At 36.6% G+C, this 13,082-nt stretch overlaps 1 protein-coding gene across 3 annotated transcripts; it reads right to left on the bottom strand.

Moving 5' to 3' along the window:
- Positions 1-3,142: 3,142 nt before the first annotated feature.
- Positions 3,143-12,249, bottom strand: LOC127442899 (gastrula zinc finger protein XlCGF57.1-like). 3 transcript variants are annotated; one of them, XM_051701262.1, is made up of 4 exons: positions 12,136-12,249; positions 10,737-10,997; positions 8,475-8,579; positions 3,143-8,249 (listed from the first exon to the last, which is right to left on the bottom strand). In XM_051701262.1, exons 2-4 carry the CDS (start codon positions 10,849-10,851, stop codon positions 7,123-7,125), a joined length of 1,347 nt encoding a protein of 448 aa, XP_051557222.1. In that variant the 5' UTR covers positions 10,852-10,997; positions 12,136-12,249; the 3' UTR covers positions 3,143-7,122. The 3 variants fall into 3 exon arrangements, with proteins under 3 accessions (XP_051557222.1, XP_051557223.1, XP_051557224.1); XM_051701263.1 differs by lacking the exon at positions 12,136-12,249 and adding an exon at positions 11,166-12,101; XM_051701264.1 differs by lacking the exons at positions 8,475-8,579; positions 12,136-12,249 and adding an exon at positions 11,166-12,101.
- Between the last annotated feature and the right edge of the window lie 833 nt (positions 12,250-13,082).

Here is a 13,082-nt window from a genome sequence, read left to right as displayed (position 1 = left end):
AGGACATTCTGGCCAAACAGACCATGGTAGTAACTAATTTATAGATTGTCATAGTTACCGACCAGTGGTCAACATAATTTCAAGACTCACATGCCCTTGGCAAGCCTAGGACTAAAGGATTTATTGATACAGATTATTGCCGTTATAAAGAAAAATACACACGTGTGCTAGCAAGTGAAAAGTTCTGCACCGATTACAGTATAATTATTGTATTTCACTACACACACACACAGACATACGTGTGTGTGATTACACAACTACACATTAACCATATTAATAACATATATTACCTGTTGAGTAAGAAAAAAGCCATCTCTGGGTCGCTTTTAAATCCTTTCAGATCTTGGAGTTGTCGCCACCTCTGAAAAGCCAAGCTGATGTTGATTCAGGTTTATTACGGACTCTGTCGCTTTCACTTTTTGCTTGTAGACTCTGCTATGTTCGGGATTTCTTTGTTTTTTACACCCGATGATTGCCAAGAGGTTTGCCATTTTGAATGATCCATGGTCAATTTTTCTCTTTCATTGTGACAACAAACTTTCAGCTTCACGCTACTCCCACACCAAACACGCACTACAGTAGCCGGATCTTATTTTCTCTGTGTACGGATATAACATCAACATGCACAGGCAAATGATGTATGTATGCAATTTCCCATGAAATCCGTCCCAACAGCTCTAAAATATAAATAATTATTATAGGTTTATCAATGCGTATTTGGGTAAAGACATGGTTTGGAAGATTTTGTTGCACTCTCTCATTAATAACATTTAGTTATTTTTTAACAAAAAAAAAAAAAAGTTATATAGTGTAGCTTTAAACGTAAAAATAATATGCTTAAATGTGCAATTACAAGAAGTCAATTTCAGAAGTCATCCATATTAAACATGTCGCAGTATCTTCAGACAACGTAGATACATCGCGATCGGTAACACACGAGTAATGTTCGATTCATACAAGCATGACAAGCAAAATAAGCTTCAACAACCCTACCAGACAACATATCCAAGCATTAGCATGTAAACAGCTTCACCAAACGGATAACAGATAAACATCCATCTAGACTTCAATGATGCTGTCCTGAACTGTGTGAGTGTTCCTGAACTGAACTGAACAGTGTAGTTAGTTTCTCCGGCCGGCTCTTCTTTCCTGTGTGTGTGGACATGACGTACAGACGCATAAACCTGCGATTTCACATCATATCGAACACGACAGCTCAAAAATAAAAATCATTTTTATGTACTTACCGTAGTGAATCGGGGTACTTTAGTCCATCTATAAGTTGTTCATCTATAATCTTTTAGTATCATATCCTATACACTTTATCAAGACATGTTCAACTGTTTCAAGAAAACCCCATCTAGTAAAGTAACCAGATTCATGTTTGTATGTATGATGTAGAGTGACTGATTAAGTGAGGAGTGCCCAATTCTGAATCAAGATATTATGGTATTCATCTGTTCTATTGCCATAATTGTTTATCTCGAACCCAACTAATCTTTGGATATTATATAAATGTCGCCCCTTTGTCTCAATGTCCCATTTTCCTTGCCACATCCTATTTACAGCCCCTTTATTTACTCCTTTTCATTGGAACACTAAACTCTATATCAGAGTGTCTTAGAGCCTGTTTAGCTATATGATCCACCTCCTAATTTCCTTCTACCCCTACATGAGTGAGTACCCATAAAAAGGAAATGACTGTTCTTAATTGATATATCCTGAACAGACTTTGAAGTATATCTGATAGAATGTCCTGCCTAGATGAAGATATCACCACTTCAAGTGGATGAACCTCTTCAATCCACTGAAGAGCCAATATGATAGCAAGATTTCCGTGGTGTACACTGATAAATAATCTGATGTCCTTTTTGATATTCTGTATCTGAAGTATCCTATGTACACTGCTGCAGCTGTATGACCTGTATCGGAGTCTTTAGATCCATCCGTATATATTTTAATTACTGAAAAATATTTCTGATCTAAATACTGCCGCAATATTGTATCTTTTGGAACTTGCCTGTTTATATTGTTTATACCGTCTAACAGCTGGAGGTCGATCACATGATTTGGCAAAAGCCATGGAGGTGGCATAACTACAGTAGGGCAAACATCGATGTTACTTATTTCTATTTGTTGAGCATCCTTATTCAAATTTGCATACTCATATTCCCAACAATCCTCCAATAGGATGGGATTCTAAATGGCCTCTTATAGAGGTCCAATATGTTTCAGTTTGAGTCTACGAATTTCCAAAGGCATAAAACTACAACCCCATTTTTGAAAACAGACTTTGGAGGTGGACTCGTTTTGTGAGACTCTAATGTATAAATTCATATACAGTTTTACAACATAAATACTGCTCAGATTGCATAATTTGTTGGAGAACGATGGCGAAAGGTAACGCTTTCAGGCGAAATCTCATGTTAACAATGGAGAATATATCAATACTTCTCGGATTTATGTGCTATGGGATGTTTTTCACTGGACACTTGTCATGGATAATTTACCCAAGTGTGGCGGACTGGATTAATCTGGCGATCGCTTTTTCATAATAAAGGTACAAAGTCCCGTTTTGATTTTGCATGTTTTAATTTGTACTCCTGACACAAATAACTGTACTACTGTTGTTGGAGCATTTCTATTGTGAAACAGAGACCAGATATTGATGTTGAACCCTTAGACCTTTGAAAAGATGCATCATTTTCAACATTAATAACATATATGGATAGTAAATTGTATCGTAAATGTAAGCAGAGTGACATCAGGCCCGTGGGAGGGTACAATGCATATCAACTTTAATTAGGTGATAAGGTCAAATAATCTTTCGACCAATTCTTGATGACCAATTCAAGCACTCCAGTAAACATTCTCACATAATTTGATAACTTGATCTGTCGTCTACCCTGTATCTAACACTGTCAGTACTGGGATTTTGTTAATCAGTGGATGAATACATGGACCAGCATAACTTAAGCCAGAATGACTGATCGGTTTCATGGTAAAGTTTTCGCCTGTAGCAGTAGTTCCGGGTTCTAATTCACCCCAGTATAACTTTTTAATAGGGATGTGAATCGATTAAGTGATTAATCACGATTATTATAATTTATTTTTTTATTATTGCAACATAACATTACAGGAATTATATACAACATTATTTGGTGACAGGCATTATAGAAGGTAAAGGAATAACAAACAAACAAAAAACAAAGACAAACATGGAGAGTACAAATAGTGCAAAAAGATTCCACAGCTTCTCAATATGTGTGAAAATAGAAATGATTGTAAGTATGATCTTATTGTGTCCTGTATTCAGGGTTCTTATTTGGTTGATTGATGTGATTAAAAAAAAAAAAAAGGATGAGCTTAAAAGATGCTCTTAAAAGAGGGGAAGAAGGGTATTTTATATGTCATTTAAATAATATACAGTACTCTGCAAAAGTTTTAGGCACTTGTGAAAAATGTTGCATAGTGAGGATGTCTTCAAAAATAATGAAATAAATAGTTTTCATTTATCACTTAATGTCATACAAAGTCCAGTAAACATAAAAAAGCTAAATCAATATTTGGTGTGACCACCTTTGCCTTTAAAACAGCACCAGTTCTCTTAGGTACAACTGGACAGTTTTTCTTGGATGTTGGCAGATAGGATGATCCAAGCTTCTTGGAGAATGCACCACAGTTCTTCTATCTATTTAGGCTGTCTCGATTGCTTCTGTCTCTTTATGTAATCTCAGACTGACATGATGTTCAGTGGAGGGCTTTATGACATCTGTTGCAGGGCTCCCTGTTCTTCTATTCTAATCATTTCTATTTGCAAAAGTAATGTTTGGGAGTCTAACATTTATATTTCCTATTGACTCACTAAAGTTGAAGATATAAATAACCATCTTAAGACAAATACTTTTGTGAAACATCTTACGTGCCTAAGACATTTCACGGTACTGTATATAAAGGATTATTATTATTATTACCATCATTGTCATCATCCCTTTAAGACAGAGAGAGAGTGTGTGTGGTGGTGGGGGCTGATAACTGGTGAGACAGACTTCCTGCTGTACATCCACATTCCAGTGGAATGCCTTTGCTTTGAATCATGGCACCATGGCAGGCCCATCCAGAACACTGGTGCATGACCTGGTCGCATCTCTGCCTTAGGTGCTTGGATTTTATTGTGGGGGATCCACCAATGATGTGTTTCAGCCAGGTCGACAGACCTGTTGGTAATGTGGTCTTGTGATTTTCTCTCTCTCATACCAATAGAAAGAAGGGAAAAATAAATAAAATAAAACTAAATAAACAAAACAAAGGAGGGTAATTAGAGAAAAAGTAATAGTAATAATAAAATATGATGACAACAATAATGGTAACAACAATAACTGCAATAAAAGAATAGGTAGAAAATGAGATACAAAGACTGATATATTTGTATATTAGATGTAGATAAAGAAGTTAGAAGTGTAGATGAAATAATATGGAGAAATATAGGACAACAATGGGAAGGAAAAAAGGAATATGCCCAGCAGTGAAATAGGGGAAAAAAAAGGTAATATAATATAATGTAAAATAATATAATACATGATGTATGATATAAATATATAATAGTGCTTTAACATTTTCTAAACTTGATGTTTTTTAAATAAATGAATATTCAGACAATATTCCAGTACAAATGTATGTATACTTGTTTCATTCAAAATAAATGTGATAATTTTTTTTAATACTAATTTATTGTGCTTTTATGCAAACAAAGTAGGTACATTTTACAGGCATGAATATTTGATAAAAGTATATATTTACATGCTGTAAAATCAGAGTACATGCTGTAATTAAAAGATAATCAAAATCTGGTGTTTTCCAGTTGACTTTTTTCAATCATAGGATCAATTGGGCAGATTCAATTTATATCAAGCTTCACTGGCAAAAAAAAAAAAAAAGAAAAAAAAAGTGTACATTGCCAATAAATTATAAGACACTAAACATACAGATATAAAACACATTGAATGCTAAAGTTTTATTTGTAGAAGTTTAAAATCTCAAAACTATTTTCTCTGGCTGTTGAGTCTCTATCGAGCGCAAGTTGTCGCTCACAGACGTGGTTTTGCTTTTGACAGTGATTCAGATGACAGTGAGAGAGTTCTCGGGTGATGCAAAGAGATACGGCAGCTTACCTGTATCTCTCTCACACCTGAATCACTGCTTGGGGGTGAAGTCTCCAGCACATGCATTGCGTGTAATGAATAAGCATGCACTGTTCACACAATCAGTTTCTGTGCTAGGATGTGCAGTCGAGTCGAGTGTGTACCTCCTGAAAATATATAAATGCCAATTTTAGCCACAAGCAGTGGGGAAAAAATATTAGTGAAGTTTTTGCGGTTTTTTTTTTGTTTGTTTTTTTACACGTAAACAGTCAACTATAGGAGAAATTAACATTTCCCAGCCCTACATTTTAATTTAATAAAGACTGTACGCCATTAGATTTATATAGTGAGCGGAGACACATGTTTGCATTTTGCTTGCGCTTTAACTGGAAAGGAGCATGAGCTGCGGAGTACTACGTCACACGTCTGGATGCATGAGAGAACATCAGCGCCACTGATAAGAGCCGCAACAAGGGTTCACTTTAACATTAAAAATAACAAACTCCAGTGCTGGATCGCCACCTATTAGAACATACATATATAAAATGAAAACTCCTGGTCAAGAACTGGACTTGTTTCTTCTGCATTAGACATTTCAAAAAGTGGTGGGAACAAAATTGGCAAAGGCAGAAAGTTGTAGGGACATGTCCCACCCGTGAATGACGGCTATTATCCTAATCTTGTTTTGTGGAGTGCATATTGCTCGCTCCAAAAGCGGAACAAAACAGCACTACCTGGACCAATTATCAGCATGGCTCAATGGATAGTGGCGCAAGTGCAGAGCATGTGCGTTTACTCGTGGACTGGTTTTGACCACGCAGCGCAGATCATTAAACATGCTTGTGAACCAGTGAGAAGCAAAACCCATTTGAATACAGCACAGAATTGTTTTGTTGCACAACTCCAAATGTCTCGGTATAATTACAACAATATTAAACAGCCCCACCACTCTAAACAGCACTGGCAAAGACAGAAGAAAACACTGTGCCATGCACAGACATAAATTAGAAGGCTTTACAAACCTTTACAAAAATGTACCATCGATTTACTGTAGTAACACTATGGTATTTTGGAAGAAATGCTTTCTAAATATACATAGACTATTGTTTTTCATTACAAAATGCAATAGTTTTTTATATAGAAAGCATAGTTACTAACAGTGGTAGTGAGTTTTTATCTTGCTTTGTTTGCCTTCAGAAATTTCAATAGAGGACTGTACTTTAATCAGTACAGTCCTATGGAGACTGAACTTAGTCACACTGTTAATATCATAATTTACATCTGCATCCCAACCTCAAAATCAATGCTTTTCTGTTAAATGTGCATTTCAATGCCCAATATGCAAAATTATTGGTAATTAATCAAGTGCTGGTGCCACATTTTCAGCCGGCCCTTTGAAGGCACATACAACACTGATGGGGCCCATACTGAAATTGAGGTTGACACCCTTGGACTGGACAATACAAAAACTGGCTTTAGAAATAAATATTTATTGTTTTATTTTCCCCATATCATTGAACAACCCAAGAGTGGAGTGCAATACATTTTACAATTAAGTTCGTCAGTCAGAGGACGCATTATTGCGTTCCATCTGTGCTATTTTAAATTGTCAGTCTATGTACATGCATCAGACGGCCGTATCTTTTGGAGCTTCTCACTGGTTTTCAGCATCGTAAATGCTGTGCTTTTAGGATGCTGTGTCGAGTTAAAAGTAGTTGAAACTTTGAAAATTGCATCTTGAGATCGCTACATTCTTTTGTGCTTCATCCAGCTGTGAAGAACACATCCTGTGTGAACGGCTCTCATTTTGTGGCTGTGCTGCTTGTGAGGTTTGTTGAGGTGCATTGAGCACAAGTGTAAAACAATGAAGTCAAAGCCTTATTTTCTCTTTAAAAGAGATGTTACACATCTGTCCCATTTCATCCCTGGGTTTATATGAGTTTAACACAATTTAATTGTTGGACATGGAGATGAACTTAGTTCACTGTGACAACTTTGGACAGTATTGTCGTCTATGTCTTTGTAGTGTACTTGATGTGCTGAAACTCTTCCCACATGAAGAGCAGGGATATGGCTTCTCTCCAGTGTGCACTCTCGCGTGTGTTTTCAGGTGTCCTGAATGACTGAAACTCTTTCCACAATAAGAACACTTGTGAGGTTTTCCTCCAAAATGGAGCTTTTGGTGCTCTTTCAAGCAGCTGGCTCTAGCGAAAGTATTCCCACATTCAGAGCACGCAAGAGAATTGACACCTTTGTGTATTTTCTGGTGCTCTTTCAAATAGTCCAGCAGTGAAAATCTCATTCCGCAAAAAGAACATAAGTAAGGTCTCTCATTTGCATGAATTTTCAAGTGTGCCTCCAAGTTTGAAGCCACACTAAATTTTTCACCACACTGATCACAGTTAAATGGCCTTCTTTTAGAGTGAGTGCTCAAATGATCTTTGAGACCGTTTGCCCATTTGAAACTCTTTCCACACTGAGGGCATGTGAAAGGCCTCTCACCAGAATGAATTCTAATGTGACTCTTGAGATCTCCTTTACGTATGAAACTCTGTCCACACTGAGGGCATGTGAAAGGCCTCTCTCCAGAGTGAATCCTTATGTGATTCTTCAGGTGTCCTTTTTCTGTGAAACTCTTCCCACACTCTTGACACGTGTAAGGCTTCTCTCCAGTGTAAACTTTTTTGTGACTCTTAAGGTCTCCTTTACGTCTGAAAGTCTTTCCGCAGTGATCACATTTGTAAGGCCTCTCTCCAGTATGTATTCTTAGGTGTTCCTTAAGGCGTCCCCTTTCTATGAAACTCTTTCCACAGTGAGGGCATGGGTGAGGTCTCTCTCCAGTGTGAATCTTAATGTGATGTTGAAGATGTCCTTTTTGACTGAAACTCTTGCCACAACGAGGGCATGTGTAAGGCCTCTCTCCAGTGTGAATTCTTAAGTGATTCTTAAGGTTTCCTTTACGTGTGAAACTCTTTCCACACTGAGGGCAGGTGACAGTCTTCTTATTTTGAGAGCTACTACCAGAGTTTTCTCCAGTGATGAAATTATCGTGGTTGTCCTCCACTCCTCTAATCAGTTCTTGACTTTCCTCTTTCACTTCCATCTGGTCTAAAATGAACATATTCATTTGTCAATTCAATGGCAATAAAGAAATAAAGGAACCCACCAGTTTATTTACAGAACACAACAATTTTACGCATTTATGTGTGATCTTTGATGTGGTAAAAGTTCATTCTAATATTAATGCAATCATCAATCCATTTTATTTTGTTTTCATAATGGATTTTGCGAGTACAACCACCAAATCTGATAAACTACTTAAAATGTAGTTACCTAGATGGTCCTTAGCAGTCATTAATGAAGACTGCACATTTGTAAGTCGCATTGGATAAAAGCATCTAGAGGTCAACTGACGTTGGATTTTGCAGATACTGATAACTAAGGTGGTGGAAAAGGCAGATAACCAATTATTTGGTGGATTGTTTTGAAAAATCAATTTACTGAATGTTAAAAAACAATGTCTGTGACTTTTCCTAATGGGATGTGCAGATAAATTAAGAAAACAAGAGTCCAATATAATTCAAATGTCAGCCCAGATCCATTTTATTGTGCAACCAAAATTTCAATAATAGCCAGAAAAAAATATTATTTGACTTGATGCATAATGCGGGACTTAACTATAAACAATTCTGAAATACAGCGTTTCACCGTACTACAATGTGTTTACAACATAAACACTATACAGTAAGTACTGAGCGAGTTTACATTGACGTTCTTACACCAGTGATGCCAAATAAGCCGAAAACATGTGCAGTCATGCAAACACATTAAACGGCATTCCTTTAGGTCGGTTAGGTCATAAACGGCTAAGAATAAACCGATCGACATGGGTAGATTTGTGCCCAATACACCAATTTCACATTGCATGTATACACCCTAACCGGTGTTCTTACTGGTTTATCCAACGTGCACAAGTGTTGTGTGCATGCCTCTTCACAGTTTGACATCAAAAGCAGAGATTAACACGATTATTTCAAATGTCATGTAAACACATTTTTTGCTGATTTTTGGAAGTTATCAATGTATTGGTGTGCATGTAAACGGGCTCATTGTCATAAATACAGTATGAGCAGGAACTCTCTGGAACCCTACAGTGCAACCAATCGGAAAAAAACTATCAGCAAACTCTCTATGTTGATTTTTACCAATAAGAAAACAGTTCCAAAAGCAGCCATCATTGCAGATTAATCCAAAAAATATCTATACAGCTCTGGAAAAAATGAAGAGACCACTGAAAATGATCGATTTCTCTGGATTTAATATTTATAGATATGTGTTTGAGTAAAATTAAAATTTTTGCTTTATTCTATAAAATACTGACAACATTTCTCCCAAATTCCAAACAAAAATATTGTCATTTATTGCATTTTTCTGCAGAAAATGACACCTGGTCAAAAAAACTAAAAAGATGCACTGTCTTCAGACCTCAAATAATGAAAAGAAAACAAGTTCATGTCCATTTTTAAACAACACAATACTAATGTTAGGAAGAGTTCAGAAATCAATATTTGCTGAAATAACTCAAATTTTTTCAATCACAGCTTTCATGCGTCTTGGCATGCTCTCTACCAGTCTTTCACATTGCTGTTGGGTGACTTTATGCCACACCTGGAGCAAAAATTCAAGCAGCTCGGCTTTGTTTGATGGCTTTTTACCATCCATCTTGCTCTTGATCACATTCCAGAGGTTTTCAATGGGGTTCAGGTCTGGAGATTGGGCTGGCCTTGTCAGGGTCTTGATCCGGTGGTCCTCCATCCACACTTTGACTGACTTGGCTGTGTGGCATGGAGCATTGTCCTGCTGGAAAAACCAATCCTCAGAGTTGGGGAACATTGTCAGAGCAGAAGGAAGAACGTTTTCTTCCAGGATAACCTTGTACGTGGCTTGATTCATGCGTCCTTCATAAAGACAAATCTGCCCGATCATCACCGATCCTCCACTATATTTCACAGAGGGAGGGAGACACTATGGCTTGAAGGCCTCTCCAGGTCTCCGTCTAACCAGTAGATGACCAGGTGGAGTATCTGTGATGATCTGGGGGTGCTTTAGCAAGGCTGGAATCGGTCAGTGTGAAAGACTGGTAGAGAGCATGTCAAGACGCATGCAAGCTGTGATTGAAAATCAGGGTTATTCCAGCAAATATTGATTTCTGAACTCTTTCTAAGTTAAAACATTAGTGTTGTGTTGTTTAAAAATGAATATGAACTTGTTTTCTTTTCATTATTTGAGGTCTGAAGACACTGCATCCTTTTTGTTATTTTGACCAGTTGTCATTTTCTGCAAATAAATGCTCTAAATGACAATATTTTTATTTGGAATTTGGGAGAAATGTTGTCAGTACTTTATAGAATAAAACACAAATGTTCATTTGACTTAAAACACATACCTATAAACAATAAATCCAGAGAAACTGTTAATTTTGCAGTGTTCTCTTAATTTTTTCCAGAGCTGTATATATTAATTGGTTGACCTCTGAAAGAATCCACTAAATGAATGCATTTAAATGTAAATGAAAAACCAAAAATGGGCACCAACCTATTTGTTCCTCAGTATCTTCATTTTTCACTCTGCTTGGTTCTGGATCACTCAGGTCCCCATTCTCCTCTTTAACAGCCTCCATTTTTATAATTGTATGTCCTAAATATTCCATTTTATTTGGGGCTTATTCTTGTTTTAATACATTTCACGGCTCATCAGTGTCTTCTTTACTAGTAGGATGGTGGGAATCATCTCAGCATTTATTGATGAATTGCTAAGGAAGTGAAGACTTGAATCTCAAATCGCTGTGAATGTAAACTGTTAGGGTAGAGAGGTTAAAAAAACATAATATTTAGTAATCAGCAAAACTAGTAATCCTTCTATGGTGAAGGCTGGAAAATGTATTAGGTACATAACTGGACACTCCTTGAAGCATATCCTTATTAATATTCATTAGCAAATCCATAACAATAACATCATTTATACTTTTCCTGCAGTGCCGCAGGAGACTCAGAACAGTGTAACAGATCGGCGTCATCATGTAGTTGGTAGATGTAACAGAACATAACAGTAGTTGGAAATTAAAGGTGCTGTAAGTGATTTTTTTCATGGAAAGGTATTCAAAACGTTTTTACTCCCTGAAAGATATGTAATGAAATCAGTGTCCTGAGATATCTCTCCCGTCTCTGTGACAGCACTAGACTCTGTAAACAGCAAACAAAAAAGTGTCCGGAGGCAGCAGCCTCTGACTCTTTCTGTCTGTCAATCATTTTGCCCGTTCTCATAGTATTGTAGTTGCACTGAATTATTGAGGCTTAATTACATTTTTATGCAATGTTGTTCATAAAAGTTGTCAGTTGAGGGAGCTATTTTGCTGCTCTCAATAAAGCTAATTTGGTATCTATGGAGTGCAGGGTTTTTGGAAAGACGGCTCAGCTTGTGGAAATTCTAGAACGGCTAAAATCGCTTACAGCACCTTTGTCAAAGTAATTTGAATTCATCTAGAAGAATCTTACAGCAGTCTTTGCTGGCATGAAAAACACAGAGCAGAGATTATGTCCATACAACACTGCACACCTGATTGTACTTTTTAAGTAAATTCAAAGACCTTGACTAGTTATCCCATAGTCCAAATACTAGTCTGTTTTCTCAGGGGATTCATGAATTGTAAATGAAATCTTTAATTCATGATAGAGTTCTACAACGCAATTTTGTAATCTGCAGTAACTCTAGTCCTTAGTAGGCTAATCTAATACTGTAGTGGACTGTCACTGCCCCAAGTAATGAAACAATTATTTAATATTATTTTATTAATGCTTTCATGATCATGAACTTTGTTTTTTTCTTAAAAGAGTCAGTCTACTGGTGTTTCAGTAATCATCAGTTCATGGGCGTTTCATTCTACCTATCAGTAAACTGCATAAAATACTGAAAATTGACAAATTAGTTAGCTTACCAATGTGCCAGCATTCCCCGTTAGGGTCCATCCTCCGTTATTTCTGCTTGCTTTTTCTTCTCCTTCTTCTTTTTGGAGTTGAGCGGTGATTGGTTACCACCAGTTGGAGTATTATCGCCACCTACCGAAACTACATCTTCTTCTCTTCTTTTAATAGTGATTTGCAAACTAAAGTAATGCCCTTTACTCTTAACATAAACCAGACTGAATTTTTCAAATTGTAATAGTAATTTTTTACATTATTAATGTCCTGACTATACATTGTGATCAGTTGAATGCCACTTTGGTGAATAAAAATACCAATTTCTTTCCATAAGAGCAAAATCTGTACATTATTCCAAACTTTTGGCCACCAATATATATATATATATATATATATATATATATACAGTTGAAGTCAGAAGTTTACATACACCTTAGCCAAATACATTTAAACTCAGTTTTTCACAATTCCTGACATTTAATCGTAGAAAACATTCCCTGTCTTAGGTCAGTTAGGATCACTACTTTACTTTAAGAATGCGAAATGTCAGAATAATAGTAGAGAGAATGATTTATTTCAGCTTTTATTTCTTTCATCACATTCCCAGTGGGTCAGAAATTGACATACACTTTGTTAGTATTTGGTAGCATTACCTTTAAATTGTTTAACTTGGGTCAAACTTTTTGGTTAGCCTTTCACAAACTTCTCACAATAAGTTTCTGGAATTTTGGCCCATTCCTCCAAACAGAACTGGTGTAACTGAGTCAGATTTGTAGACGCTTTTTCAGTTCTGCCCACATATTTTCTATCGGATTGAGTGATGGCCACTCCAATACCTTGACTTTGTTGTCCTTAAGCCATTTTGCCACAACTTTGGAGGTATGCTTGGGGTAATTGTCCATTTGGAAGACTCATTTGCAACCGAGCTTTAACTTCCTGGCTGATGTCTTGAGATGTTGCTTCA

This window comes from Myxocyprinus asiaticus, chromosome 6, assembly GCF_019703515.2.
Source record: "Myxocyprinus asiaticus isolate MX2 ecotype Aquarium Trade chromosome 6, UBuf_Myxa_2, whole genome shotgun sequence".
NCBI lineage: Eukaryota > Metazoa > Chordata > Actinopteri > Cypriniformes > Catostomidae > Myxocyprinus > Myxocyprinus asiaticus.
Note: the sequence above shows the minus strand (reverse complement) of the source record. Positions and strands in the feature narration are given on the sequence as shown.

What these genes read in the sequence shown, in the direction of transcription:
- LOC127442899 (XM_051701262.1), bottom strand. Translation starts at nt 10,851, where the DNA reads ATGGAATATTTAGGACATACAATTATAAAAATGGAGGCTGTTAAAGAG. An exon ending in AGATACTGAGGAACAAATAG is followed by an intron (nt 8,580 to 10,736) that starts GTTGGTGCCCAT and finishes CCACCACCTTAG; the next exon opens with TTATCAGTATCTGCAAAATC. An exon ending in GACTGCTAAGGACCATCTAG is followed by an intron (nt 8,250 to 8,474) that starts GTAACTACATTT and finishes TGTTCATTTTAG; the next exon opens with ACCAGATGGAAGTGAAAGAG.